The sequence below is a fragment of the Canis lupus genome, chromosome 1, assembly GCF_048164855.1.
Source record: "Canis lupus baileyi chromosome 1, mCanLup2.hap1, whole genome shotgun sequence".
NCBI classification, from domain to species: Eukaryota; Metazoa; Chordata; class Mammalia; order Carnivora; family Canidae; genus Canis; species Canis lupus.
Genome location: NC_132838.1, coordinates 106,704,451 through 106,729,693, shown reverse-complemented (window position 1 = coordinate 106,729,693; position 25,243 = coordinate 106,704,451). Strand labels below are relative to the sequence as shown.

The window sequence follows — 25,243 nt, the reverse complement described above, 5'->3', positions numbered from 1 at the left end:
GGGGGCCAGAGCCCAGGAAGAACAGAGGGCGAACCGAGGGAGCCAGGGAGGCATTTCGGGTGCGTACAGCAGGTGCTTCATAAATGCTGGTCCCCTTCCCTGGCAAAGCAGAAAGCAGGCTGGGAGGTCAGAAGGAGGAGGAGGTGGGGGGGAGTCTGAGGGTGGAGGCCGAGGCCAGGCCTCCTGGTGGCTGCCCCGCCCCTGGGGCCCAGCCCACCCTCCAGCTGCCCGCCCCGAGCTGGAATCGGGGACAAGGGCGCTTTGTCCTGGGCCTGGCGCGGCCTGGGGACGGGAGGGGGGGGCGGCATGGGGGACGGGGGGAGCTGCTGTGTCTTGGGGGGGCTCTGAGTCGCTGTCGGTCTCTGCGCCCCCCACTCTCCGGTGCGCGTCCCTCTGCGTCTCCGGGTCCCGCCGCCCTCCCTCCCCCCGCGGTTCGAAGCCCCCATTCGGGTCTCTGTTTCACCCGCTCTGGGGCTCCCCCCACCCCCGCCCCGGTCTCGGTCTGTCGCTCAGGCTCTGGGAGGGAGGACCCGGGCCTGACCTGCCGGGATCTGAGGCGGAGGGGTGAGGAGAGAAAGGAGGAGCCGAGGGGAGCGAGAGAGTGAGGACAGAACAGCTTTATTGAGCAGAAACCACCGCGGACGGCCTGGCGGCCTCCGTCGAAAGCTGGGGTGGGGTTGGCACGGGGGGAACCAGGCGGACGGGAGACAGACAGAGGGACGGGGGGCGGGGAGGCGGGAGGCAAGACACAGAAAGAGGGAGAGACTGAGGCCAGGAGAAGTAGGGGGGAGGGACGGAGAGGCGGGAGAGGAGAGAGACAGGGGTGGGAGTAAGAGGGCTGGAGAGAGATGGAAAGGGAGAGAGACGGAAGGAAGAGGAGCGAACAGGGGGAGGCTAGGGCGGCAGGCAGAGATGTAGAAACGGGGAGGCGGAGGGATACGGAGCGAGAGGGAGACAGGGAAGGACGGGGTGAGGCAGGGGAGAGAGAGACACGGAGAGAAGGGGGCAGGCGGGGAGAGACGGGGACGGAGAGTAAGAGACAGGGAGAAGGAGAGAGAGAGAGAGAGAGAATGGGCCGAGCCGCTGGGCAGACGGCGGGGAAGTCGAGGAAGGAGCCCGGTCCCTCTCACCTGGCGTCGGCGGCGGCCGCTCCCCAGGCCCGCGTGGACAATTTAAGGGGCGCCTGGGGGCGGGACCACCCCCCTACACACACCTTATCTGGTCAGCCCCCGGCTCCGAGAGCTAAATCGGGCCTCAGCTGTCAGCACTGGGGTGCGCGGGGACAGCTGTCACCCCACCCTGCACCTGTCGCGTGACTGCAGCCTCGCCCCTGCGGGTTGGCGGGACACGCCCCCAACGGGCGGCCTGGGACCCTGGGGAGCCCCTCACCCCCACCCCCCGCGGAGCTCTGGGACCAGCCTGGGTCCTGCCTGGTACCCGGGAGCAGGGGCTCCCCCCCAGCAGGTGGGGCTAGTGAGGGGGGGTCGTGCATTCTGCAGGGGGAGGGGGGACGGCAAGCCCTGTGCAGAGCGCAGGAGGGGGAGCGCTGGAGAGGTGAGAGCAGGAGGGGAGGGGGCCCGGACCCCGCCCCGCCCCCTCCCCCTCTCCAGGTCCCACCCCGAGCTGCAGCTCCGGCTCCTTGCTCGGACCATATTAGGCCTTGGCTGGGAAGGCACCTGGGGAAGTCACTCAGGCCCGAGAATAGAAACACTCAGGGAGTCCCGCCAGGCTGTCTGGGACCAGGGGACACTGGCAGGCACAGAGGGTAGGCGGTGGGGGTGGGGGTGGGGGGAAGATAGGGGACCCAGGAGGCAGAGTCTGAGAGAGACCAAGAGAGGGACACAAAGGGAGAGACAGGGAGTCAGAGACCCAGGTGTGGGAGAGGCAGAGACCAGGCATGGCAGATGTGGGGGCTGCCCCCATAGTTGGGGTGTTCTGGGACCCCAACAGTTGCTAATATGCTCTTTGACTTTGTGCTTTACAAGTTCCCCTTTGACCTCCAGAAGTCTTGGAACCAGAACTGGCCAAGTCCACATCTCAGCGTCACAGCTGGCTCCACGAGCACGAGCACCTGCTCTATCTGCACCCCACCTTCTTTCTGGTGTCAGAGTTTAGCTTGTGTCCTTGCGAGATATTTGCTGTCCCGAAGGAACCCAACCTGAGGTGGAGTCAGGGACCCAGGCCCCAAACAGGGGCCCACCTACCTCTCCCCACCCATGGCCTCCCTATGTCTCTTGGTCCCCCATTTCTGCCCACCCCGAAAAAAGAGGCCCTGCCCTATCTGCTTCCCTCCCCAGGCTCACATACACTCCTCCAGACCCCTGAAGCCATCTCCAGAGCCCCTGACCAGCCCCCCCTGCCACCCCCACCCCCGCCATATCATCTGATCTGTCACATCCCTTACATCCCACTGAGCTCACCGAACCACTCTTTATCTGTCCCAGGATCCCCTGGCCAGACCCCTGAATGCCCTCCTCATTCCCCCTTGCCTTTGCCTCCACAGCCCAGCAGAGCAGAGCTGCCTGGACTGTGTCCCTCCTCTCTCTCCCCAGGGACCAGCTCTGGCCTCCATCCTCTCCCATCCGGCCTCCTCCCAGGGCTCCCTGCCCCAGGTTGTCGCCACACTGCTCCCCCCACCCCAGGGGGATTTCTGAACCCAGGACAGACCTGTCACCGCCCTGGTGGCCCCCACCTGCTGTCCTGGACAAGGTCCAGCCCTCAGGCCCCCCCTTGGAGGCCCTGTGGCCTGGGGCCTGGCAGGGACCCACCCTCATCCCTAGTCACCTGGTCAGTGACCAGTAGCGGTTGCCCCCCTTGGATTCCAGAGCTCATTCAGAGTTGTTTCCCATTCTGGAATGGCCCCCTTCCTTCCCACACTGGCCCTTTGGAGAGCCCCCTTCAGCCTTCTGGAGCCAGTCCCCCATCTTCCTCTAGCCCCCTGGAGGTCCCTCTTAAAGCCCCTTGAACTGGGGCTTCCTGTCCCTTTGTGTCTTCCTCCCAGCCTGAGAGCGAGTGCCTGGCTTCAGCTGTGTAGATCAGATCCAGAGGTGGGGGCCAGGGGAGCCGTGTGAATGGCCAACCGGACAAGGAAGCTGCAGCAAGGGGATGGATGGCCCTGGGGAGGGGCCACAGAATAGGAAGGGTCTCGCTCAGGTGAGAATGTGGAGAGAAGACACCAAATGGGTGCCTGTCCTCCTCCTGCTCAAATCCCTGAGGGTTGGTCTTCCCCCTTTGTCACCTCCTCCCCCCACCCTGCCCCACCAGCCTCACTCCAGCCACAGCAGCCTCCCCAGGGCCTTTGCACTGATTGTTCCCTCAGCCTGGAATGCCTTTCCTCCCCACTTCCCCTGCTTCAACTGTGGCTCCAACTGTCCTAAGTGAATCTACCTGTGCTGTGCGGGCTCCTGTGGCTGCTCTGATGAAATTAATGGCTTAAAACAGCACACATGCATTCGCTTCCACTTGCGGAGGAGAGAAGTCCAATGAGCCTCACTGGGCTGGAGTCAGGGTGTCAGTCTGATTCCTAGCCCACTTTAGCCCCTAGGGGTGCCTCTGTGTCCCTGCTCTGGCCCCTTGGCGTCTGGCCCCTAAGCTGCTCACCACATAGCATCTCTGACTTGCTTCCTTCGCCAGGTTTCCTACGGACTCTCCTTTCCTGCTTCCTCCTCCACCTTTCAAGACCCTCGGATGGCATCCTCCCTCCCCCCATAACATGGGATCATTTCCCAGTTTCAAGGCCAGTGGATGAATAAGCTTGGTTGCCCTCCCCCTCCTAACAGAACACAGTGGCAGCTTCCGGGGGTCGTGGCGTGGCCATCTCTTGGACAACTGATGGAGCAGAATCAAGAATCCAGAAAGAAACTTGCTTTCTCCCCTGCCCTTATCCCACCAAACACCCTGGATCACCTATTTGCTCCTGGTCTCTGCCTGCCAATGGCTCATGAGGGCAGGGACTCCTGCTATTTTCTCCTGTGGCCCTGATGAAGAAACTGAGGCCCAGAGAGGTGGGTGACTCACCGGACCTGGAGGAGAGCCAGCATGTGACCTCCCAGGCTCTAGTCAATGCCTGGCTGGCTAGCGGGGGGGCCCCCTCCCCACCCCTCTCCAGGAGCCCCTGGAGGGAAGGGCCCCCCAGGCAGATGCAGGCCAGGCCGGTAGCAAATGAGCAGATTTATTGAGGCAGCAGTGGCATCAGGGAGCAGGGGGTTTGGAAGGGGGCTGGGGCCTCCACGGGGTCCATGAGGTGCGGGCCTAGCCCTTTCCCAGCACGCAGGGGCCAGATCTGGACGCGTAGAGACTGCACGACAGGTGGCCCACTTCTTGCCTCTGCTGGGTCAGACCGTCCGCAGCCAGCAGCCCTTCTCTTCCACCTCCTTGGTCACCACCAGCAGCACCTCACACAGGCCCTGGGCCAGGGCAGCTGCCAGGAAGGCCCTGGGCAGAGAGATGAGGAGACTGAGGCCCAGGAGCCTGGGCGTTGCCTCCTGGGGAGTGGGGAGCCAGTGCCAAGCCCCAGCCCCAGAGTCGCCTCCCCCTCACCTGACACCATCCTCGTCCCCTAGGGCCTCGGGCGCCCGCAGCTTGGAGTCCAGGTTGTAGTAGACGCCATCCACCTGGCGGAGGGCCACCCAGTGCCGCCGGCGCAGTGGCAGGGACAGCAGCCCCAGGGACATGGGTGAGGGCAGGTTCAGGATCAGTCCCAGTACCTGGGACAGGGCCAGCTGGGACAGGGGCCTGTGTGGGTGGAGTGGGGACACGGCCGTCAGTGTCCTGTGCTCACCCACTGGCCCAGGGGTACTGAACTCGTGGGAGCCAGGCTGGCATGACAGCAGGAGCCCCCAGGCCTGCCCAAGGACTCTCTTCGCTCTTTATTTCCTTTCATTCACCCATGCACCCAAATCTCCCACCCATCTAGTGACCACCCCCCTCAACTACCCAACTATCGTACACCCAAACATCATTCATCTACTGATGTAACTGATCAGCCAGCCAGCCACCAGCTCAACAACTTACCCACCATCCTCCAACACCTCATCCAGTCTTTAGCCATCCACCTGTCCATCTGTCCATCCATCCCTCCAACTATCCAACCACCTATTAGCTATCCATTGCCTATCAATTATCCTTTATTAACTCATCCACTTCGTCAGCCAACCACCACCTCCTCAACACATCCAATTACACATTTACCATCCACCTCATTACCAGATTACCGTCTACCTACCCACTATCCGTCCATCGGCTCATCCTATTGTCCGTCCTGTCATCCCACTCATCTTTGTACCATCTCCCAACCCTTTGGCTGGCCATCCATCCATCATCCACCCATGCAAACCTTCCACTCATTGTACCCCTTCCTTCTCACCTCCTATCCACCCACCCTCTGCTTTATCTCACACCGATATTGTCACACCGCACCCACTGTGCCAGGCTCAGCACACATGACGCAGTGCTTGGGGTCCCACCTCCTTCTGTCCCACCACACGGTGGCCAGGCCCAGCCCCTGCAGGGCTGCCATGATCACGTTGACATCATAGTTGCCGGTGCCGAGGAGGCTGCGATGGGGATTCAGCCGGGAGTCTGGGGCCAACCTGGTCAGGGGATGGTCAGAGCTTGAGCTGGGGGTCCCTGAAAAGGTCTTGCCCTCCCTACAAAGCAGGAGAGTCCCAGGGACCTTGAATCATCCAGCCTTTGGACTCTTCCCTTTGCTCAACCCCATGGCTCATCAGCCCCAAGCCTGATCCCACCGTCCCCAACTCTCTCTGCCCTGTCCTATAGCCACATTTCCCTGCGCAGGCCTTGTCCTCCCTGACCTGAAGCCTCATCTGGTCTCCCCACCTCTCCTCCAGCCATCCCCCAGCTCAGGAGGCCCACCTTGCCACTATTTGTCTCTCTGGGTCCTGCCTTCTCTGAACAGTGACACCTTTGTTCTTTCTCTTGGCCCTTGGTGGGCAGGGGGAGGGGGAGGGGCAGGGGCCTGAGAGGGAAAGTCTGTGTATTATTTTCCTGCATATCTGTTTGCCTGACCTCCCTCAGGGCAGGGCCTATACTGGACTCATCTCTGGGTCTCCAGCATGGCCTCAGCATCCAAGAGTTGATGGACCCCTGTTGTGAATGGCAGAGGAGATGAATAAATTCTATAACAATTGGTCTGAGGGGCTGGGACTCTGCCTGAGGATGCTGGAGGGTCCATGGGAGGGCTGTAAGCAAGAGTGAGGAAGACAGGATCATCTCTGGGTGGAGCCTCATGTGGGTTACTGAAGGAGGAGGGATCCAGGCTTGGGACGGAGGCTGTGGGGACAGAGAGGAGGAGACAAGGCAGAGCGGGAATAGAGGAGCGATGTTTGAAATGTTGCATGGTGAGGAGGAACATTCCCGGCTGCCAAGAGAAGGAAGCCGTGCCAGAAGGAAAAAAACAGCCTGTGCAAAGGGCCAGAGGCATCATAGCAGGGCTCATCTGGGGACTGGGAAGAACTGTGATTTGGGGGGTGCAGTGAGCTAAGAAACTGCAGAGGAAGGTGGGGACCCACAGCATGCAGGGCCTGGGGTATTAGGCTGCAGGACTTGGGACTTCTCCCAGGGCTGCTGAGGAGCGGTGTGAGGGCTGTGAGCAGAGGAGGGCGGGGTTGGCACTGTGTATAGTGTGGACAGGCGGGGAAAATCCAGAAGCTGGGAGGCTGGAGGGGATGTGAGGATGAGGATCCAGATAAGGGAAGGTGAGGTCTGAGCTGGGGCAGTGGCGTGGCCATGGTGAAGGGCAGGTGTGGGCAGCAACATCTCCATGTCCCAGGCTCAGGGTTCCCCAGGTGGGTGTTGGAAGGCCCGGGGCTCTGTCCCTGCCTTGCTGTGAGACCTGGTTGGGTCGCTCTGCTCCCGAACCCTGCTTCTCCAGGGGTTAGGGCGGGTGACGGTCACCTCTTGCAGATCTCATCGGCAGCCTCCTGGCTAAAGAGCTGCTGCTGCAGGACGTTGTTAAGGGCGTGGACGGCACACAGCTCCAGGCGTTGCCGTTCGTGATAAACCGAGGGCCGGCTCGGCTGTGCTCCTGGGGCCTGGGACATGCCGTCCTCGGCTCCTGCTTGGGGGCGAGGGAAGAAGGTACTTGGGGGCCCGGGATCTGGAGGCCCAACCTGCCAGCAGGTCTGGGGGGCACTGCCGTTGAAGTGGGGGCTCAGGGCAGCCCAAGGGGACACTGGGCCGCTGACCCTGGCTCCCCAGGCCTTCTCCTGGCAACGGGGTACCTCCCTCCCCTGTTGCTAGGAAAAGGCCTCTCCTACTCACCTAGCAACAGAGGGCTACCCCTGCCACATCCCTAAGTGAAAGGGATGGTGGTCACCGAGCAAACCCCCTCCCCTGTCCCTAGGTAACGGGGTCCTTCTCTGGTTCCGTAGCAACAGACGACCCCCTCCCCAACTAGGTAACAAGCCTCTCCTCTGGTTTCTTAGCAATAGAGAAATCCTCTCCCCTGTTTCTAGGTAACAGGGTCTCCTCCAGTCGCCTAGCAACAGAAGACTCCCCTCCCCTATCACAAACAACAGGGTTTCCTGCTCCTGTCTCTCGGCAACAGGACCCCCTCCCCGGACACCAAGGAACAGAGCCTTTCCCCCCGACCCATACCCCAACCGCGGCGCTCGCCCGTTGCCTGGCAACGCCCCTCACCCCTCCTGCCTCTCTGCTCCCCGAAACCAGGGGTTCCCGCATCCCCCTGGGCGGCGGCTGTGGGTTCCGACCGCGAGGCGGGCAACACCGCGCTGTGACTGGCCAGGCCGGACGCACACAGCTCCCAGCGGCCCCCGCGTGCCGGACTACAGGTTCCGGCGGCCCCCGCGAGGCCCTTCGGCTTGGATCGGAACTTCCGGGGAGCTTGGCTCGGAAGTCCACTGTAGCCGGGAGGACGCAGAACTGCAATTCGGTCGCTGCGGCGAATCCCGGAAATATGCCCTACAGGGCCCCTCCTCTTTGCGTGCAGGGGCCACGCCCCCTGATGCTCGGAGGATTCTGGGAAATGTAGTGTGTAGGCTCTCGCGAGAGCTCCCGGGAGTGTGACTCCCGCAGGTGCTCATCCTCCATGGTGGCACCAAGCCTAGTGTGAAGTCGCCGCGTGACGTCACAGAAGGGAACCAAGGGACCAGAGACAACGGACCATGCAGGGAGAGGAGCTTCCAGTGTTTACTGAGACAGCGGGGAGGCCCGGGATGGGGACGTAAATGAGACGAAGATGTCCACCAGGGAAGGAGGCGGCTTCTCAGCAGAGATGGATCCCCGGCCTGGAGGGGAGCTGGCAGCAGCCTGCGGGGGTGGAGGGAGATACAGGGAATAAAAGGCTGGGACCGCGCGATGAGGAGAGTCAGACACCTGCTGGGAGGGACCGACCCGGGTGGGGGAGGAGACACACAGGGAGAAGGGTGGTGGGATCCCAGCGAGAGGCAGAGAAGGGAGGTTCCTACAGGGATGGGTCTCTCAAGAGTCAAAGCCGGGGAGGAGAAAGTGAAGGAGACACAGACATAAAGATCAGTCAACTAGAGACCATATCAGACCCGCAGACCCAGACCCAGCCGGGACCTGGGCTCTGCGGATTGCAGAGCCAGGGCCTGGGGAGAGGGGCTGCAGGGGCCGCACCCAGGAGGCTGCGCCAGAAGGCGGTAACGGTGGCCGAGCCCGTGACGGCGCCTGGCTCAGCGGGATTCTCTCTGTGGGTGTGCACAGCAAAGCTTCGGCCCGAGGGGCCCGGCGGGCCGCTCAGCTCCACCTCCACCACGTGCATGTCTGTGAGGCTGGGGCAAGCAGGGTGGTGAGCCTGGCTGGCCTGGCCCCCCGCCTGACCCTCCCACACGCCTTAGCTCACCTGAGATCAGCCACAAGCACCCCGACCACGTGGTCAAAACCCAGGCTGGGGGCGGCCAGTGCAGCGGCTGCCATGGTGTTGGAGTTGCGAGGGGCCAAGGGGCAGAGCCCACGGACAGGGCCTTCGTAGAGCACTGTGCGAGGCCCAGTGCTGGGCACTGCAGCCAGCCGTCCCTCGAGCCGGAAGCCATCGGGGTGCGTGGCCATGGTGACACGAAGACTCTGGAAGTGACAGCCAGGGTGATGGGGCCGGAGGTCTCTGGAGGCCCCCTCTGGTTTGCCCGGGATCCCGGCGGGTCCTCACCTGGAGGCCCCCTGCTGCGTCCAGTCTGGTGATGTCCTCAGTGCCCCACAGGGCCCCCCGGGCCACGAACACGGCATGGTGCCAGCGATGCGAGGCCTCTCGCAGCTGCTGCTCTGTGGCCTGGTCAGCCAGGGCTGAGGGGGACCCCACCTGGGGTGGATGGAGGTGGGGGGGTTGCTGAGGTCAGGGGATGGATCCCACTGTAGGGTAGGGTGGGGCCGAGGCAGGCTGGGCAGGGCTCACCAGGAGGTTGGAGTAACGCAGGATTTTTGCCCCAGATTCCTGGATTATTTTGGGATGGGCCACTTCCACCACAAGGTCAGGGTGCCTGGGGGAGGGGAGAGATGGGGGAGGGCCTTGGAGAGGCATTGCAACTCCCCTCCTCAGACTCCCTCAGAGCCTCTGGAGGCCCGATGCTCTTCACCCTGTTCTGAGGGGAAGCAGGATGGTTTGTCCTGTCTCACGTTTGGCCCAGAGAGGGTAAGGGACGTGCCTGGGATCACAGCACCTGAGGGAGGCCAGAACAGGAGCTTCAGGGAGCCCCAGCCTTTCATGGGGAGATCACTGACCTCTCCCCGAGAGCAGCGAGGTTCTGGAGCTGCAGGGCAGGGGGCACGCTTCCTGCCATTCGTCCTGGGTCTCGATTCCAGACAAAAACAAGTTCTAGGCCCAGTTCTGGTCCCTGAGTCAGCAGGTGAGAAACAAGGGACTGTCCTGGGGGGAGGGAGGAAGATTCAGTGAGAGAGGGACAAGGACCCAGAAGGAGGGGGACCCAGAGAGATGGAGGCAGAGACCCAGAGGGAGGGGGACAGGGACCTGGAGGAAAGGGATAGGGACCTGGGGGAGGGGGACAAGGGCCTGGGGGAGGAGTACTCAGGAAGATGGGGGCAGAGACCTAGAGGGAGGGGACAGGGACCTGGAGGAAGGGGATAGGGACCCGGGGGAGGGGGACAAGGACCTGGGGGAGGGCTAATCAGAAAGATGGGGGCAGAGACCCAGAGGGAGGGGGACAGGGACCCATGGGGAGGAGGACAGGGACTCAGAAATACCGGAGCTGAGGGAGGGTACACTGACCCAGGTGGGGCAGGGCGGGGGGGGGGGGGGGGACACAGAAGCTTAGGTAGAGGGCAGAGAATCAGAAAGGGGGGAGAGGGACCCAGAGAGGGGGATGGGGCCCCGTGGTGGGAAGTGGACGGTGCTCAGGCAGACACAGGGGCAGAGCCAGGTTGCAGATAAAGACCCCTGCCCCCTTTCCTAGAGGTAAGTATGTGTGTGGTGGGCGAAGAGCTTTGGGGGCTTCAGGAAGAGGCCAGGGGAAGAGGCCCCAGAGGTGGGGGACTCACCAAGGCGGCCGTAGCCCACCACCCCTACCCTCCTCGGGACCCCGTCAAGAGCCATGTCCTGGAATCTGGTGGCCTGCGTCAGGCCCCAGCTCTCAGCTGCTCACTGCCCCCCTCCCCTCCAGGCCTGGGCAGTGGCTGATCTTTGAACATTTGACCCTTGATCCTCTCCAGAGCCTCCCTTCCCCACAGTGGCTCAGTGGAGAGGGTGTGGGTCGGCTGGGTGGGGGTGGGGATGAGGATCCTGGGGCGGTGGGCGTCCAGGGCCCCGCGTGGCCTCCACTGTACCCAGCCCCTTCCTTCCCTGCATTCTACCCTCCTCCCTTCCTGCTGATGTGGAAAATTTCCTCTGCAGTCCCCAGCCCCCCTTTCTGGCCAGCCAGGTTGTCATGGAAACTGCATCCTGCTTGGGGTGGGGGTAGAGAGGGTTGGGAGCCAGGGAGAAGAGCTGCTGATGGGGTCTCAGGGCTCCCAGTCTGTCCCTTGCTCCTGGGTTTCTGGTCCCTGCCCTCAGGCCTGCTACGCAAACCCCAACCCCATGCCTAGGCACCCGTGTTTCTTGTCAACGTTCCTCCTCCATCTTTTCCTCCCTTGGTTCTGTCCCCGACTCTTTTGCTCCCTCCCATCGCTGTCTCTGGGCCTCTCCCTGGACCTCCAGCCCTCCAGCCCCGCCCCGCCTTCTCTGGGCCGGCTGCCATTCTGTCCCCAGCTGGGCCAGGCCCCGCATCTCCTCCCCACCCCACGTTCCCCGGGAGGCCTGGCCTGGTGGCGCCCCACAGGCAGAACAGAGCTGGAGCCCAGCTCATCCCAGCTCTGTTGCTGCAACCCACCCCCTCGTCCCCAGTCCAGCTAATCCCAGCTCTGTTGCTGCACGCACCCCCTACCCCAGGGTCTGTCTCCAGTCTGGTTGCCCCTCTGTTCTCCTGACTTCTCACCTTTCATCTACTCCTCTCGCAACTACAATGCCACCCCCCCAATACTGAGCTCTCCCTCCCACAGTCCGCCCCCTCTCCCCACCTCCCACTGACTAAGGAGAAGTCCGTGGGGCCTGCGGAGGCCCTGAGGTCCCCCCAAATGAGGCCCAGCCACTAGTCCCTGCAGGTGCCTGGCATCGGAGATGGCGACGGAGGCTGCGGCAGCAGTGCGGCTCCCTGCCCCCAGCCACCACCTGGTACCCGCTGCAGTATTGCCATGGCAACCAGGATCGCAGTGAAAGAGGATGGGAGAGAAAGAGCATGAAAGGGAGGGACAGGGAGCCAGGCTCCAAGAGTCCCAGGTTGACAAGTGGGAGCAGACAGTCACAGGCAGACAGGGCCGGAGACCCCAGACGACCATCGCAGGGGCAGGCAACAGTCGCCGGCGCCTAAGGGAAGAAAGTGCTTTAGTAGGAGTCCCACGTCGAGAAGGGGGCACAGAGCACACATGACCCAGGCCTGCCGAGTATGGGGCCCCAGTCCTGTCCGTGGGCCCCGTCTGCCGGGAGCAGCGCCTCATCCCCAGCACACCCTCCACTTCCATCGGGCTGTGCGGGGCTAGACAGCACAAGACTGCGGCCCTGGCACGTCCCACCAGCAGCTGCCCTGCCTGCCGTCCCCTCGACCCCTGGGGTTCCCTCCACCTGCTGGCTCCTGTCCCTCCCAGGGCTCTGTGGGAGCCCCTGTGCCTCTGAGTTACAGCGCCACCCTCTCCCGCTCCCATCCCTCTGCCTCTGAGCGAGTCTGACGGAAGTGCAGTCTTCAGCCCAGCCGGCAGGCCCAGCAGCTCCAGCAGCCAGGAGCACCTCACGCCCTTGCCCTTCCCCGTGCATCCTGACCCCTTCCTCCCGGCAGGGGCTTGTGGGTTTGCAGAGGGGTCAGCAACGCTCCGGTTTGACTCCGTTGTGGATTGACTCGTGTCCCTTAAAAAGATGTGTTGAGGTCCTGACCTCCAGGACCCGTGAATGTGATCTTATTGGGAAACAGGGTCTTTCAGATGAGCAAGTTAGGAGGTCCTGCTGCAGCAGGGTGGGCCCTAATCCCCTATGGCCGATGTCCTTCATTAAAAGGGAATTTGGACAGAGACATGGAGGGTGCGCCCAAGGAAGACTGGAGCGTAGCGGAGCTAGAAGAGGCAGCAAGGATCCTCCCCTATGGGCTCCAGGGGGAGCACGCCCCGCCCACACCTCCTGGACTCCGAACTGGGAGTCACCCAGCCCGTGGAACCGGGGGTGGGGGTGGGGGTGGGGTGGTCATGAGTGGGCGGGGGAGGGGGGGGACAGGGCCAAGGGGCCCAGTACATCCGGGTGCGCTGGGTGCCTGAGTCCGTCTCCGGGGGTTCTGAGGTCAAGGGTGAGGGACCTAAGGGCCCCCAGAGGTGCTGACCCCCCTGACCCTCCAGGTGGGGCCCCTGACACTTGACTTCAACCTCTTTGCTCCCCAGGCCGGTATTCACTCTGTTTTCTCTGTCCTCCATGCTTTCATGACCCAAAAAAATATTTTTTTTTTTACTTTTTCCGTGTTTTTTTTTTAAAGTAATTACAGAGCAGGTAGTCGTTGACGCAAACCTCCCTTCAGTATCAAAAGAGTCTGTGGGGCAGGTGAGAGCCAGGGGTGGAAGGAGGGGAGGGGCAGGGGGTCTGGAGGCTCTGACCACGCGTCTGTCTCTTCAGTTTCGAGGGCGGAGGGGCGGGAGGGGGGACAGGCGTCAAACTGCAAAAAATGAACCGTAAAAGGAGGGTTGTTGGGGATGAGGGGAAAGGACACCCCCCAAAAAGCTCCTCTCTCCCCCGGAAGGCGGAGGGCCGGGAAGGGTCGTTTGAGAGCGCGAGGAGGAAAAGCGGAGGGTTCCAGCCACTTCTCCTGAATCCGGCATCCCCCTCCCTGCGCCTGGGATGGGGGCGGGGGCGGCCGAACCGCGGAGGCTCGCGTCCCGGAGCCCCGCCCTGTCCTCGCGGGGGTGCGCCGCCCTGGGGTCCATACGCAAGCGGGGCTGCGGCCCCTCCGGCCCCCACCTGCCCCGCGCGGTCCGAGGGCGGGGCCAGGGCTGTGGGGAGGGTCCCAGGGGGGCCCGGGTCCCCGGGGGCGCGCCCCCTACCCCCCACCCCGCCCGGCGGCTTCAGATCTGCGTCTCTTGCACATTCTCCTTGGAGCCACTCTTGAAGAGCAGAGGTTCGTGGATGGAGTTGAGCCCCGGGGGGCCCTTGCCCCCGCAGCCCCCGCCGCTGGGGTTGCCGCTGTAGTGCGCCTTGAAGGCGGCCGCCACGTAGTGGTGGTGGTTGAGGTGGTCGCGCTCCAGGGCGGGCAGGGCCAGGTGACTGTCCCCGCCCACGCCCCCCCCACCGGCCACTGCAGCGGCGGCGGCCACAGACACAGCCGAGGCGGCAGGCAGCTCGTCCTCCACGTTGATGATCTCCACGGTGCGCGTGGGCCCGTGGTGCTTGTGGAGCTGGTGCTGCTTGCGCAGCTTGTAGAAGGCCACGAGCATCACGGCAGCCATGAACGTGATGGCCACGAAGCAGCCGATGATGATCTTGGTGGTCTTCATGACGTCGTCCAGGTCCTTGAGGGCGTTCTCCGTCACGTCCGTGATGGGCACCGTGAACGCCTTCTCCGTGGGCCGCGAGGAGCGTGGGGCGGGCGCCGTGGTGGACGACGAGGCAGGGCCTGCGGCGTCCCCTGGCCGGCCCCCGCCCCAGACGCCGTCCGTGGTGGGCCCGGGTGGCTCCTTCTCCGTCCCCCGCGGCTGCAGGGTCTCCTCTCCGGGCTGTGTCTCCAGGGTCTCCACGGTGACGGTGGTAAAGTAGGTGTAGCCGCCGCCCCCACCGCCTCCCGGGCTGCCCCCGCTGCCCCCTGGGCCACCGCTGCCGCCTCCAGGGCCACCGCCGCCAGCCGCCACGGGGTCCACGGCTGACACGTTGAGCGTGGCCGAGGCGGTGGTGTTGCCTGCGGAGTTCGTCACCATGCACGTGTACTGGCCCGTGTCCTGCACCGTGACATTGGTGAAGTTGAGTGTGCCATCGTGTAGGACTGAGATGCGCACACGGTAGGAGCCGTGGGTCATGAGGGTGCCATTGGGCGTCAGCCAGTTGACGGAGGTCATGGAGGTGCCCGTGCGACACTTGAGCTCCGCGGCCATGCCCTCTGTGACATTCAGGTCCGTGGGCGGCTCCACGATGACCGGCGCATAGCAGGTGAAGTGCGACTGGTCCAGCTCCCCGATGTAGCGGCCCTTGAGGCCGGCTGGTGCGTGGCAGCGGGCACAGCACGTTGTATTGCTGGGCACTGTCTCCTTGAGCCACCAGCTCAGCCAGAGCACGTCGCAGTTGCAGTGCCAGGGGTTGTGATTGAGGTGGACGCGCTCCAGGCGGTGCAGGGGCGTGAAGAGGTCGTGGGGCAGCGACATCAGGTTGTTGTGGGACAGGTTGAGCTCCTCCAGCGACTTGAGGTCGTCGAAGGCATTGCGCTCAATGGTGGCCACCTGGGCGTGCATGAGCCACAGCTTGCGCAGGCTGGTGAGGCCCTGGAAGGAGCCCGGGCGGATCAGGTCCAGCCGGTTGCCTGACAGCTCCAGCTCCTCCAGGCGCACCAGGGCTGTCAGGTTAGGGATGTCCTTGAGGTTGCACATGCCCAGGTTGAGGTAGCGCAGGTTGACCAGGCCCTCGAAGGCCGCCTCCGAGATGTACTCCAGCCGTTTGAGCTCGCCCAGGTCGAGGCGCCGCAGCGAGGGCACGCGGTTGAAGGCGTATGAGGGGATGCTCTCGATGGGGTTGTTGCGTAGCCAGAGCTCCCGCAGCTTGGACAGGTACTCAAAGGCCTGCGTGGGCACTGTCGTGAGCCGGTTGTCGAACAGCTCTAGCGTGTTGAGGCTGGGCAGCCCGTTGAAGGCGCCCACCTCGATCTTGCGCACCAGGTTCTTGCTCAGCTGCAGGATCTCCAGGTGTCGCAGGTGCTTGAACGTGTCTGTCCGGATCACCTGGGGTGGGGGAGGGGAGACAGGCGAGAGTGAGGACCTGTGGGTAATCATCAGAGAGGGGCGCCACCACCAGGCCAGCCCTCTGTCCCTCGTAGTGGTGGGGCGGGGGAGTGGAAGACCGGAAGATCATGTTGGGTAACAGTTTGATGGTTTCTGACAAGGCTAAACACACCATTTACACGCATCACACACCGTTACACACGGCCTGGCCAGCCCACTCCTGACTATTTCCCCGAGGGAAAGGAGAGCAGATGTCCCTCCAAGGTTGCCTGATGGGTGCCCCTGGCAGCCGTGTTCCTAACAGCCTAACTGGAAACAACCCAAATGTCTGTCGTCCGGGGAACAGCCAAACACGATGGCTCCTGAAAAGGAAGCAGCTATCGATACACATGGCGAATCTCATGGGGGGGTATCGTGTTGAATAAGAGAAGCCAGACACAAAGGAGGGCCTATGGTAGGGTCCCATTGGTTCCACATTCTGTGTGTCCTAAGCAGTGGTCTCTGAGTGCGTAGGGGGAGGCCAGGCTGGGAAGGGACATGAGAGAACTTTCTGGGGTGATGGAAAGGTTCTCAGCTGGGGTGGTGGCTATACGGATGAATACAACTGTCAAAACTCCCCAAACTGTACCTAAAACAGGGGCATTTTGTTATATGTAAATTATACTTCAAAATGTAAGTTACGCCTCAGTAAAAAAGATTGAAAATACACCAACAGCTAACATGCACTGAGCCCCTCTTTGGCACCAGACACCATTCTAAATGCTTTATGGGCAACGACCCATTTAATCCGCCAAAACTGTCCTACGAGATAGGTGCTTACTCAATATCTGGGACTATGAAATCCATAAAGCTCTGAATACCGGAAGATTTTCCCAAACTTTGGCACCAAGTACCATTCGGTGGTAGAGCCTGATCAGAACTCATAAGAAGCTCGTTAAAGCTCTTCTTGCTCCCACACATGCGACTATTCTGACACTTCACTCTAGAAGTCCCACACTTGCTAAGGGGAAGGTCCCAGGGGGCGCTATAAACTATGTGCTGGACATTGGTACCTCACCCTTTAACAGCAGAGGCCAAAACACATCTGCTGTTTTAAAATTATCTCCATCTCAGCAGGAGGCAGAGAGAGGTCCAGTGACTCGCCCAAGGTCAGTCGGGAGGAGGTGACAGACTGGGACTGGCTGGAGGCCGGCTGTCCCCGCTCTTCACCCCTGAACTTGGCTGCACCCCCTCTCCCATCTGAGGCAGAGGGGCCACAGGAGGGGCAATGCTGGGCTGGGCACAGAGGCAGAACCTGACCAGATTCCCCTTAGCAGTCGCAGTCACAGTGCTGGCTACACTGAGTCATGGCCTACCCTGAAGCCATCAGATGGCATTTCTGAAGCCTTGTTAATGCCTTGGGGGAATGCCTGCCTTATGATATTAGCTGGGAAATAGAGAACTCCAAACACCATACTATGTGGTCACCACTTTTTAAGATTTTACTTTATTTAAAGATTTTATTTTTACATAATCTCTCCACCCAGCATGGGGCTTGAACTCACAACCCTGAGATCAAGGGTAGCATGTTCCACTGACTGAGCCAGCCAGGCACCCTTCTGACTTCGTAGAATTTTAAAAAGAACCTGAAGAATTAGGTGTACTCATATATGTACCAAGACTGTAATACTCTAAGCTCCTGGTAATAAATTCCAGCTGTCGGGGATTAAGGGCAATTTTTATTTACTGATTTCTTTAGTGAACCTAAGTTACTTTTATAATAAGTAGAAAAACACTTTGAAAAGTTTTTTAGGGGCACCTGGTGGCCCAGTCGGTTAAGCGTCCTACTCCTGATCTCAGCTCAGGTCTCAATCTCAGGGCTGTGAGTTCAAGCCCCACACTGGGCTTCATGCTGGGCATGGAGGCTACTTAAAAATAAATAAAGATTTATCTTTAAAAAGACTGTACCTGAGAGGCACCCAGCTTAAGGGACAATAAAGATTCTCGATACTGTCATAATCACAGAATAACAATACCCACTACTTAGGTCAGTACTATTTTCAGCAGAAATACAATGTGAACTCCAGATTTACTTTTATATCTCCTAGAAGCCACATTAAAAAAAAAGAAAAAGAAAAAGAAACAGGTGAAATCAATTTTAATACTAGATTTATTTAACCCACTCTATCTAGAATTTATGATTTCAACAGGTAATCAAGATGAGAACTTATGAATGAGATATTTTACCCTCTTTTTGCACCAAGTCTTTGAAACTCCATGTGTGGCTTACAGCCCATGTGCTCAGTGGCCCCGTGTGGCCAGTGACATCACATTAGGCCGGGCAGGTTTACCAGGTGCTTCCTTGACTCCTTGAAGCTTTGTGAACACAACTGCGTTTTATCCTCCAGCAGCTTTATGAGCTAGGACTGGTGGCACCTGTTGCCGAAAGGTGGGAAAGGAAGCCCACAGAGGTGGCCAGTGGCTGGGACACCATCTGTACAGTGAAGACAGAGCCTGGTTCAGGCTCCCCCTCCTGGCTATGGGGCCTGTTGGTTGGACTCACTGGGCCTCCCATCCAGGGCTGGCCATGAAGGGAGAGTGAAAGCCACGTTGGGGGCCGTGCTGTGATCACTGGAGAGTGCTCAGGGGCTCTTGACCCATTGGTTGTGGTGTTGGCGTTCCGCAACCAGCACACTATTGGGGTCAGGGCCTGTGAAGGGTGGCTCTTGGGACGGAGAGCCCCTTACTGCACCATCTAACTGAAAATCAGGGATATGAGCCTAACACTCTCTGGGTGGGACCCGCCAGTTCTCCACTGTTCTCTGGAGCCAGCTCATGTTCTCTGGCTCCCCATCCTTTCCCCTCCTCTCCATCCCATGGCCCAGCCTTGCTCATCTTCCTCCTCTCCCACCTGGACACCAGGCCCCAGACTTCTGTTTACGCCCACACCCCCTGTTTCTCCAGGAGCCTCATTTTTCCCAGCACAAGGTTCTTCCACTCCACACTGACAAAGACTAGGAATGATGACGAGCCTCCGGCCTCCAGCGGCACTGATGGGTTTGGGCTTGGCACCACCTCCCCTTCCTCTTCCAGTGTCACCCCCTCCTCCTTTTCCTCTCAGCAGGTCCCAGAATGCAGCCTCTGGGACTCTGCACTTGCTGTTCCCTCTGCCAGGAAGACTTCCCTACTTTTTTTCTGGCCTCCTGCCATCTGCCTATCAACACCCAGCTCCTATGCCACCCAGCCCCCGCCCCAGCCAACTACATGCCCTGGTCATCCATCAGAGTCCACGCACCCCCAGGGGCCACTGTCTCAGAGGCCCTTCCCAACCAGAACTGAGGGTGGTTCCCTCTGTTCCCTCCGTGGCAATCAGATTCCTGAGGAGAACAGCTCAGGGCCCCTGGCCTGAGGAAGGGGTCTTTGTATGCTCAGGGCAAAAGGGACAGATGAGGAGATACAATTGGGCTGTTAAAACTTTGCGATTCTCAGATCATGTGAACAGTTTCCAGGAACAGTGGGATGGAGTTTGGGGAGACAGCTCAGAGTAGGGACCAGGAAGGGACTGTCCCCTGGAACATACATCAGCTAAAATCTCCTACAAGCTTTGGTGGACATTAGATAGAATAACAAAGCAAATTTCCATATGCCTTTCCCCCTGCTGCTGATAAAAGTGATATATACTCATTTCAGGAAAAAGTCTACAAAGAAAAGAAAAATCAGCCACAGGCCCTTTACTTACGTTAACAATTTGGCATATATCCTTACAATCTTTTTTCTATGTATATAATGCAAAGATATCTCTTTTTCACATTTTTAAATATTTTACAACATTTTGGTGACATAATATACTCTCCTTGGCCCTATATTAATAGTATTATACTGGAGGGCTGCCTGGCTGGCTTAGTTGGTAGAGCGTGTAACTCTTGATCTCAGAGTCGTGAGTTTGAGCCCCATGTTGAAGGTAGGGATGACAAATAAAAATAAAACCTAAAAAAATAGTATTACACTGTATTTTCCCATTTTGTAATATATGCTTCAAAAACGATTTCCATGGCTATCTTGAATTGTTTCCCAGGGTTATACCTCCTGTGGGACATCGAGATGGACTTGCTGGGGTTAATTATTTCTTTTCCTTAATACGCTTCTGCCTTCTCTAATTTCCTGTAGTGAACATGGCTAACATTTATTTATTTATTTATTTATTTATTTATTTATTTATATAGAATACAGTAGACTGTATTCTTTTTTTTTAAAGATTTTTTATTTATTTATTCATGAGAGACATAGAGAAAGAGAGAGAGGAAGAGACACAGGCAGAGGGAGAAGCAGGCTCCATGCAGGGAGCCCGATGCGGGACTCGATCCTGGGTCTCCAGGATCATGCCGTGGACTGAAGGCAGCACCAAACCGCTGAGCCACCAGGGCTGCCCTACTTTTATTTATTTTTTATTTTTATTATTTATTTTTTAATATTTTATTTATTTATTCATGAGAGACACACAGAGAGAGGCAGAGACACAAGCAGAGGGAGAAGCAGGCTCCATGCAGGGAGCCCGATGTGGGACTCGATCCCAAGACCCCAGGATCACACCCTGGGCCAAAGGCAGATGCTCAACCGCTGAGCCACCCAGGTGTCCCTTATTTAGTTTTTAAAGATTATTTACTTATTTGGGGCACCTGGGTGGCTTAGTGGTTGAGCATCTGCCTTCAGCTTAGGGTGTGATCCTGGAGGCCCAGGATCGAGTCCTGGGATTGAGTCCCATGTCGGGCTCCCTGCACGAAGCCTGCTTCTCCCTCTGCCTCTTCCTCTCTCTCAGGAATAAATAAATAAAATCTTTAAAAAAATTTTTAAAAAATATTATTTATTTGAGAGAGAGAGAGAGAGAGAGAATACAAGTGGAAAGGGGCAGATGGTGAAGCAGACTCCCCGCTGCTGAGCAGGGAGCTGTGGGGCTGGATCCCAGGACTCCAGGATCATGACCTGAGCCGAAGGCAGGCATTTAACTGATTGAGCCACCCAGGTGCCCCCATGGCTAACTTTTAGAGGGGGATAAAACCCCAGTAAATGCTATCACATGAAGGAGTCTGGTCAAAGCTCGCTGGTGGCACCTGCAGAATCTGACTAGGGGAAGGGACAAAACACACTTGGCAAGATGACCTCGAGGTGGGTTGGCTTGGGGTCTCTGTAGACACCCCGCCGTATACCCAAGACTGGAAGCGTAGCCCCAGGACCCTGCGAGGCCCTGGGACCTGGCTTCCGTGGCCACGTGGGTGGCTGCAGCCTTGGTTCATTCCTCCAAGGGAGCACAAGGAATATGTGGGCTCATCCCGTGAGGTGCTACACAACAGCAGCAACAAAAAGCTTCCCTGATCAAAAACATCTAGAGTCATGCGGTCCCTCCTGGAGGCGCCACTGCTGCAGGCTGGAAGTCCGGGAAGTCCTGTGGGGAAGCACTGTTCCACTTTGCTCCACTCTGGGTTTCCCAAACATCACAGGCACAGAACCCTCCTTGCAGGGTGCCTTTTATCATCGCCTTGGGAAACGCTTGCAGCACAAAGCAGGCCCTCACTCGCTGTTTCTATTAGAAATAATAGTAAGGACAACAGCAGCTGGAGGAGGAGGATCTGGTCATTGCTAATCACCAGGGGGAGAATGAGGTGGGGTCTGAAAAGGTTAGACTTGAGAATTTGGACCGAGAAATCTAGAACAAAGGGGCTGCTGGCCCAGGAGCTAGAGACAACTTACCCTCACCCAGTCTCGGTGGCACTTAGTTCTGGGGCCTCCCCAGTTCCCAGGAAACTCATCTGCAAGCTGGGGAGCAAAGCACTGCATTCCTGGCTGCTCCTCCCTCCTTCCAGGGTCCCTGTTCTCATTACGGCTCCCCACCAGCTCACACCAAGGAGGAGGGGGGCCCTCCTCTGGAGCCCTCCAGGGCTCCCCAGTGCTTTCACTGCTTTCTGCATCAGAAGCCCGCTTGGCCTGGCATTTGCCTGCCTCTCCCCTCTGCATGGCCCCTGCTCTTTTCAGTCCTCACTCCAGTGACATTTTAGCCATTAACACCTTCTGGAACTATCCTTGCATATGCTGTTCCCTCTTCGCAGGATGCCTTTCCCTTTTTGTCCATTTGGAAAATTCCTGCTCTCTTCCCTGGATCCAGACCAAATGTCTCTTATTCATTCATCCATCCATTAGTTTTCATTGCATACTCCAGATAAAGCAGTTCTGAAGGAGCAAATGGGGGAGGAGCCATTGGCTGTGAAAGGGCATCGCAATGTCAACCTTACAACGTTGTCCTCAAGACTCAAGAGAATCACTGACATTTGCTTAGCACAAGGCTTGGTACTACAGGTGCTCACCGAATCCAGGTGACAGATGTCAGGCTCTGGGCCGGGCATTCATTTGTCACCTCAGCTGCCCCCCACCAGCCCTGCAAGGCAGCTGTCGTTAGGCTTACTTTTCAGAGAAGGAACCTGCTTAGTGAAGTCACACAATGAGGAAGCAGCAGAGCTGGGGTTTGAACCTGGAAGCCTAGGCTCAATGAGGTCCAGTGACTCAGTCGGGCTGCCCACTGGGCCCTCTGGGGAGTGCACAGCTGGGATTCCAGTCCAGAGATGCTCCCACATCTCCCGGGTCCTCTGGATAGAGGGCTGAAACTAGGATATGTCCAGAAGGTGTATGCTGGCAGAGTCTGAGGCTGCTCCTGCTCTGTGCGCTTGATCTCAATACCAATGGGAAGGGCATGTGTGAAGGGAGATGAGGGGCATTTCCAAGGGGGGTGGGGTCCCCCCAAACACTTTACTAATGCACTTGAGAACTAAGCAGGACGGGGGTGTTGCTGTAAAGGGAAGCTTGGCTTTATTGAAGATGTGCTGTAGGGTTGCTTTAAATAGTGAGTGCTTTTATTTTTACCAGGATTCCAGGCAATTCTCCCTCCTCTGCAGGATGCCTGGGGAGGCAGCCTAGTGGGGAGTTGCTGGGCCCGGGGTGGAATCCTGGCTTTGCTGCTGACCAGCTGTGTGACCTTTGGTAAGTGTTCTATCTCTGTCTATATCTCTGAGCCCACATTTCCTCACAGGTGCTGCAGGATTACTGGGAGGCTTGGACAAAATTGTGAGTGCTTGGAACATGGCAAGCATGCAGTAATATATATATTTAAAATTGCTGATTCAGCTCATAATGATCATTAATGTTTGTCCAACTCTGGACATCCAGTTTCTTCCTCAGTATCTTTCCTCTACAGTGGCTAACATGCTATTCAGACACTACCATATCCCTGCTCACAGTCCTCCCTAGCACCTTTGATCTGGGGTCAGAGGCCCTGCAGGACTCCCCCAGTGCCTCTCCTCTCCTCTCCTCTAGCCCCAGGGAGATGTATGGGTTCCATGTGCTCACCATGCTCTTCCCAGCCTCTCTGCCTTTGCACAAGCTGTGCCCTTTGCTCAGAATGCTGTCTCCTTCCTTGTTCTCTGGGAAATTCCAGTTGCCTTCCCTGTGGCAAGCCCTCTTTGTTCCCCTGCTCACTAAGGCGTCACACACCTTCTCTTATCACACCGGCTTAACGCAACCCTCTCCTTGGCGAGTACACTCCATCTGGATGGTTTCTGCATTCCCTTTCCCCTAGTTCATGGCCAACTTCAGCCAAGCGTGTTGAGTGAATGGGCCAGAGTGGACAAGACTCTGATTTGGAAATCACCCCAGTTGTGTCAGTTGATTTGCACCTGCACACTTTTTGGCCTGGGCGACAATGCCAATATATCTTGAAGCCCTCAGTGGCAAAACTGGGTCCAACTTACTTTCTTTTTGTTGTTGTTAGCATTCACCCTCTTATTTGCTTTCATCCATTCTGACCTGGTATCTTAGGGTGTCTTTTGGATTTTGTTTGTTTCTTTTTTTTTTTTTTAAGATTTTATTTATTTACTTATGAGAGACACAGAGAGAGAGAGAGGCAGAGACATAGGCAGAGGGAGAAGCAGGCTCCCTGCAAGGAGCCCGATGTGGGACTTGATCCCGGATCCCAGAATCATGCCCTGGGCCAAAGGCAGATGCTCAACCGCTGAGCCACCCAGGCGTCCCTGGATTTTGTTTCTAATACAGTCTGAAAATCTCTTGTCCTTTAACTGGAAGTTTAGTCCATTTACATTTATTGTAATCACTAATACACTGGGAATTATTCTTACTGTTGTTTTGTTTTGTGCTTTTTGTTTGTCCTGATTTCTTGCAGCCTATTCTTTCTCCTTCCTGTCATCTTTTTCACTGATTGAGTTTCTTTTTATTCCAGGTTCTCCATCTACAATTTTGGAATTTATATATTTTCTCTTTCTCTTCTTTTAGTAGTTATCCTTAAAATTTAACATACATACCTAAAGACCAAAGTCAGCCAGTTCTTCTCCTCTTCTCCCAAACAACACCAGGCTGATCCAATCCTTACTCTGAAACAAAGTGCCATCCTGGGCAGGTTCCCAATTAGGCAGAAGGGCGAAGCCATTATTTGTTAAGTGCCTGTTGTGTACCAGACCCTGTACTAAATGCTCTGAGGTGGTGATTTCACTTAGTCCTTGTAGAAATCCTATCATGTGGGGGTTACCAACCACATGTCTCTGCCTCTCCTCATATCCAATAGTTTATTGCTGAGGAAATGGAGATTCAGAGAGGAAAAGTTCTCTCTCTTCAGTCTTAAAGTTCCAAAGTAACAGAACCAGGACTTGTAGTCTGCTTCTCCTCAATCTAAATAAATATGAAGTCTCCATCAGGTCTATCCACTATAAGCCAAGAGGGCTGGACTCTCTGTTGTTTTCAATGTATTCTTTGAGCTGTGACGCCTGTTCATTATTCAGCCACTATCAATGTGTTGTTTTGCTCATTTGACAGATATTCTTTGAGTGTCTGCTATGTGTCAAATATCTTGCTGGGCTCTGGGGAATCCAGCCGTGGACAAGAAAGACACAGCCCTGACTTCCCAGAGCCTGACCTCAAGTGAGGAGGACACTAAACATAATTATGTAAATGATCACTTAGGTGGCAATGGTGTAAACAGATGTGAGTGCTGCCCTGGCTGCAGGGGGAGAGACAGGTGTGGACCACTCCAGCACAGTTTGCAGCCTATTCTTTCTCCCTTCTCTCTCACTCCCCTACCCACTGGCCCCAGAGCAGATGATCTTAAACCAGAGCACTCAGTGACCACTGACACAGAGTCAGATGGACAAGGTGGGGAGGTTCTTGGGAGTGGATGGTTCCCCCTGTCCTTCCAGCTTAACATTTGCCTGGCAGGACGCTGATGTTCTGTGATGTCACAGAGGAAATAGTCCTGGGGTTTCTGACGACCACCTAATAGCCAAGTACGTATGTCCCCTCACTCCTTTAGCTCACACTTGCTGAGCCTTCCTCCATGCACACTTGCCTCCGTGCTCAGTGTCAAGGGTACAGACAACAGTCAGGCAAGGGGATGTGGGCTCATTGAGGACCACTACCAACCCCCTCTCCTCTCCTTTCATCCTGGAACATGGCCTCTTATTTATGGGACTTTCCACTTCAGCTATGGTAGGTAAACATCACTAACACTGAAAAACCTCACTGTGTTCCGTTGGGATTTTTAAGGAAATAAATTGTCAAGAAATCCTTTATTAAAAATTTAACTGTGGTAGGATATGATTAAGTGAATTGTTCATCTTAACACTATTAAGATAAATTGTTCTTATACATTTTGAACGTAATGAACCGATAACAAAGTTTAGTAGTTTACAGTCTTGTGTTAGTTTTTTGCATTCACAATTTAAAAAATATTGTTAGTTTTCTGTACTCAGTGCTTTTGTAATGACTTCCTGTAGTT

General features: G+C 57.5%; 3 protein-coding genes and 1 long non-coding RNA gene across 12 annotated transcripts in view; 1 reads left to right on the top strand and 3 right to left on the bottom strand.

Annotated features, from left to right (window-relative positions):
- Positions 1-4,155: 4,155 nt before the first annotated feature.
- On the bottom strand, positions 4,156-7,941 carry JOSD2 (Josephin domain containing 2). 4 transcript variants are annotated; one of them, XM_072770310.1, is made up of 5 exons: positions 7,618-7,941; positions 6,916-7,075; positions 5,466-5,591; positions 4,540-4,734; positions 4,156-4,434 (listed from the first exon to the last, which is right to left on the bottom strand). In XM_072770310.1, the coding sequence occupies exons 2-5, from the start codon at positions 7,059-7,061 to the stop codon at positions 4,335-4,337; spliced, it is 567 nt and encodes a 188-aa protein (XP_072626411.1). In that variant the 5' UTR covers positions 7,062-7,075; positions 7,618-7,941; the 3' UTR covers positions 4,156-4,334. The 4 variants fall into 4 exon arrangements, with proteins under 4 accessions (XP_072626411.1, XP_072626401.1, XP_072626390.1 ...); XM_072770300.1 differs by having other exon boundaries at positions 6,916-7,078; positions 7,660-7,938; XM_072770289.1 differs by having other exon boundaries at positions 7,660-7,932.
- Positions 7,942-8,145: 204 nt separating this feature from the next.
- ASPDH (aspartate dehydrogenase domain containing) lies at positions 8,146-10,652 on the bottom strand. Its single transcript, XM_072770245.1, has 7 exons — positions 10,492-10,652; positions 9,718-9,862; positions 9,392-9,476; positions 9,149-9,298; positions 8,846-9,066; positions 8,620-8,774; positions 8,146-8,289 (listed from the first exon to the last, which is right to left on the bottom strand). Exons 1-7 carry the CDS (start codon positions 10,544-10,546, stop codon positions 8,246-8,248), a joined length of 855 nt encoding a protein of 284 aa, XP_072626346.1. The 5' UTR covers positions 10,547-10,652; the 3' UTR covers positions 8,146-8,245.
- A 2,800-nt stretch (positions 10,653-13,452) lies between these two features.
- Positions 13,453-25,243, bottom strand: part of LRRC4B (leucine rich repeat containing 4B) — a 62,044-nt gene continuing 50,253 nt past the window's right edge. For 3 of the 4 annotated variants that reach the window (XM_072770166.1, XM_072770175.1, XM_072770155.1), the window contains one exon: positions 13,454-15,438. In XM_072770166.1, the coding sequence (XP_072626267.1) occupies positions 13,582-15,438 (1,857 nt within the window). In that variant the 3' untranslated portion in view covers positions 13,454-13,581. Of the gene's footprint in view, positions 15,439-25,243 lie in introns of all 4 variants that reach the window. The other variant, XM_072770183.1, reaches the window with a different exon arrangement.
- The window catches only part of LOC140601388 (uncharacterized), a 56,491-nt gene continuing 55,705 nt past the window's right edge, over positions 24,458-25,243 (top strand). For 2 of the 3 annotated variants that reach the window (XR_012004408.1, XR_012004411.1), the window contains exon 1: positions 24,458-24,954. This is a non-coding gene — a long non-coding RNA (uncharacterized lncRNA). The remainder of the gene's footprint in view (positions 24,955-25,243) is intronic. The other variant, XR_012004401.1, reaches the window with a different exon arrangement.

What these genes read in the sequence shown, in the direction of transcription:
- JOSD2 (XM_072770310.1), bottom strand. Translation starts at nt 7,061, where the DNA reads ATGTCCCAGGCCCCAGGAGCACAGCCGAGCCGGCCCTCGGTTTATCAC. An exon ending in GTGTGGTGGGACAGAAGGAG is followed by an intron (nt 4,735 to 5,465) that starts GTGGGACCCCAA and finishes CCACCCACACAG; the next exon opens with GCCCCTGTCCCAGCTGGCCC. An exon ending in GGGGACGAGGATGGTGTCAG is followed by an intron (nt 4,435 to 4,539) that starts GTGAGGGGGAGG and finishes CTCTCTGCCCAG; the next exon opens with GGCCTTCCTGGCAGCTGCCC.
- ASPDH (XM_072770245.1), bottom strand. Translation starts at nt 10,546, where the DNA reads ATGGCTCTTGACGGGGTCCCGAGGAGGGTAGGGGTGGTGGGCTACGGC. An exon ending in CTCGCTGCTCTCGGGGAGAG is followed by an intron (nt 9,477 to 9,717) that starts GTCAGTGATCTC and finishes CCCCTCCCCCAG; the next exon opens with GCACCCTGACCTTGTGGTGG. An exon ending in CTTCTGGCGCAGCCTCCTGG is followed by an intron (nt 8,290 to 8,619) that starts GTGCGGCCCCTG and finishes CCACCCCCGCAG; the next exon opens with GCTGCTGCCAGCTCCCCTCC.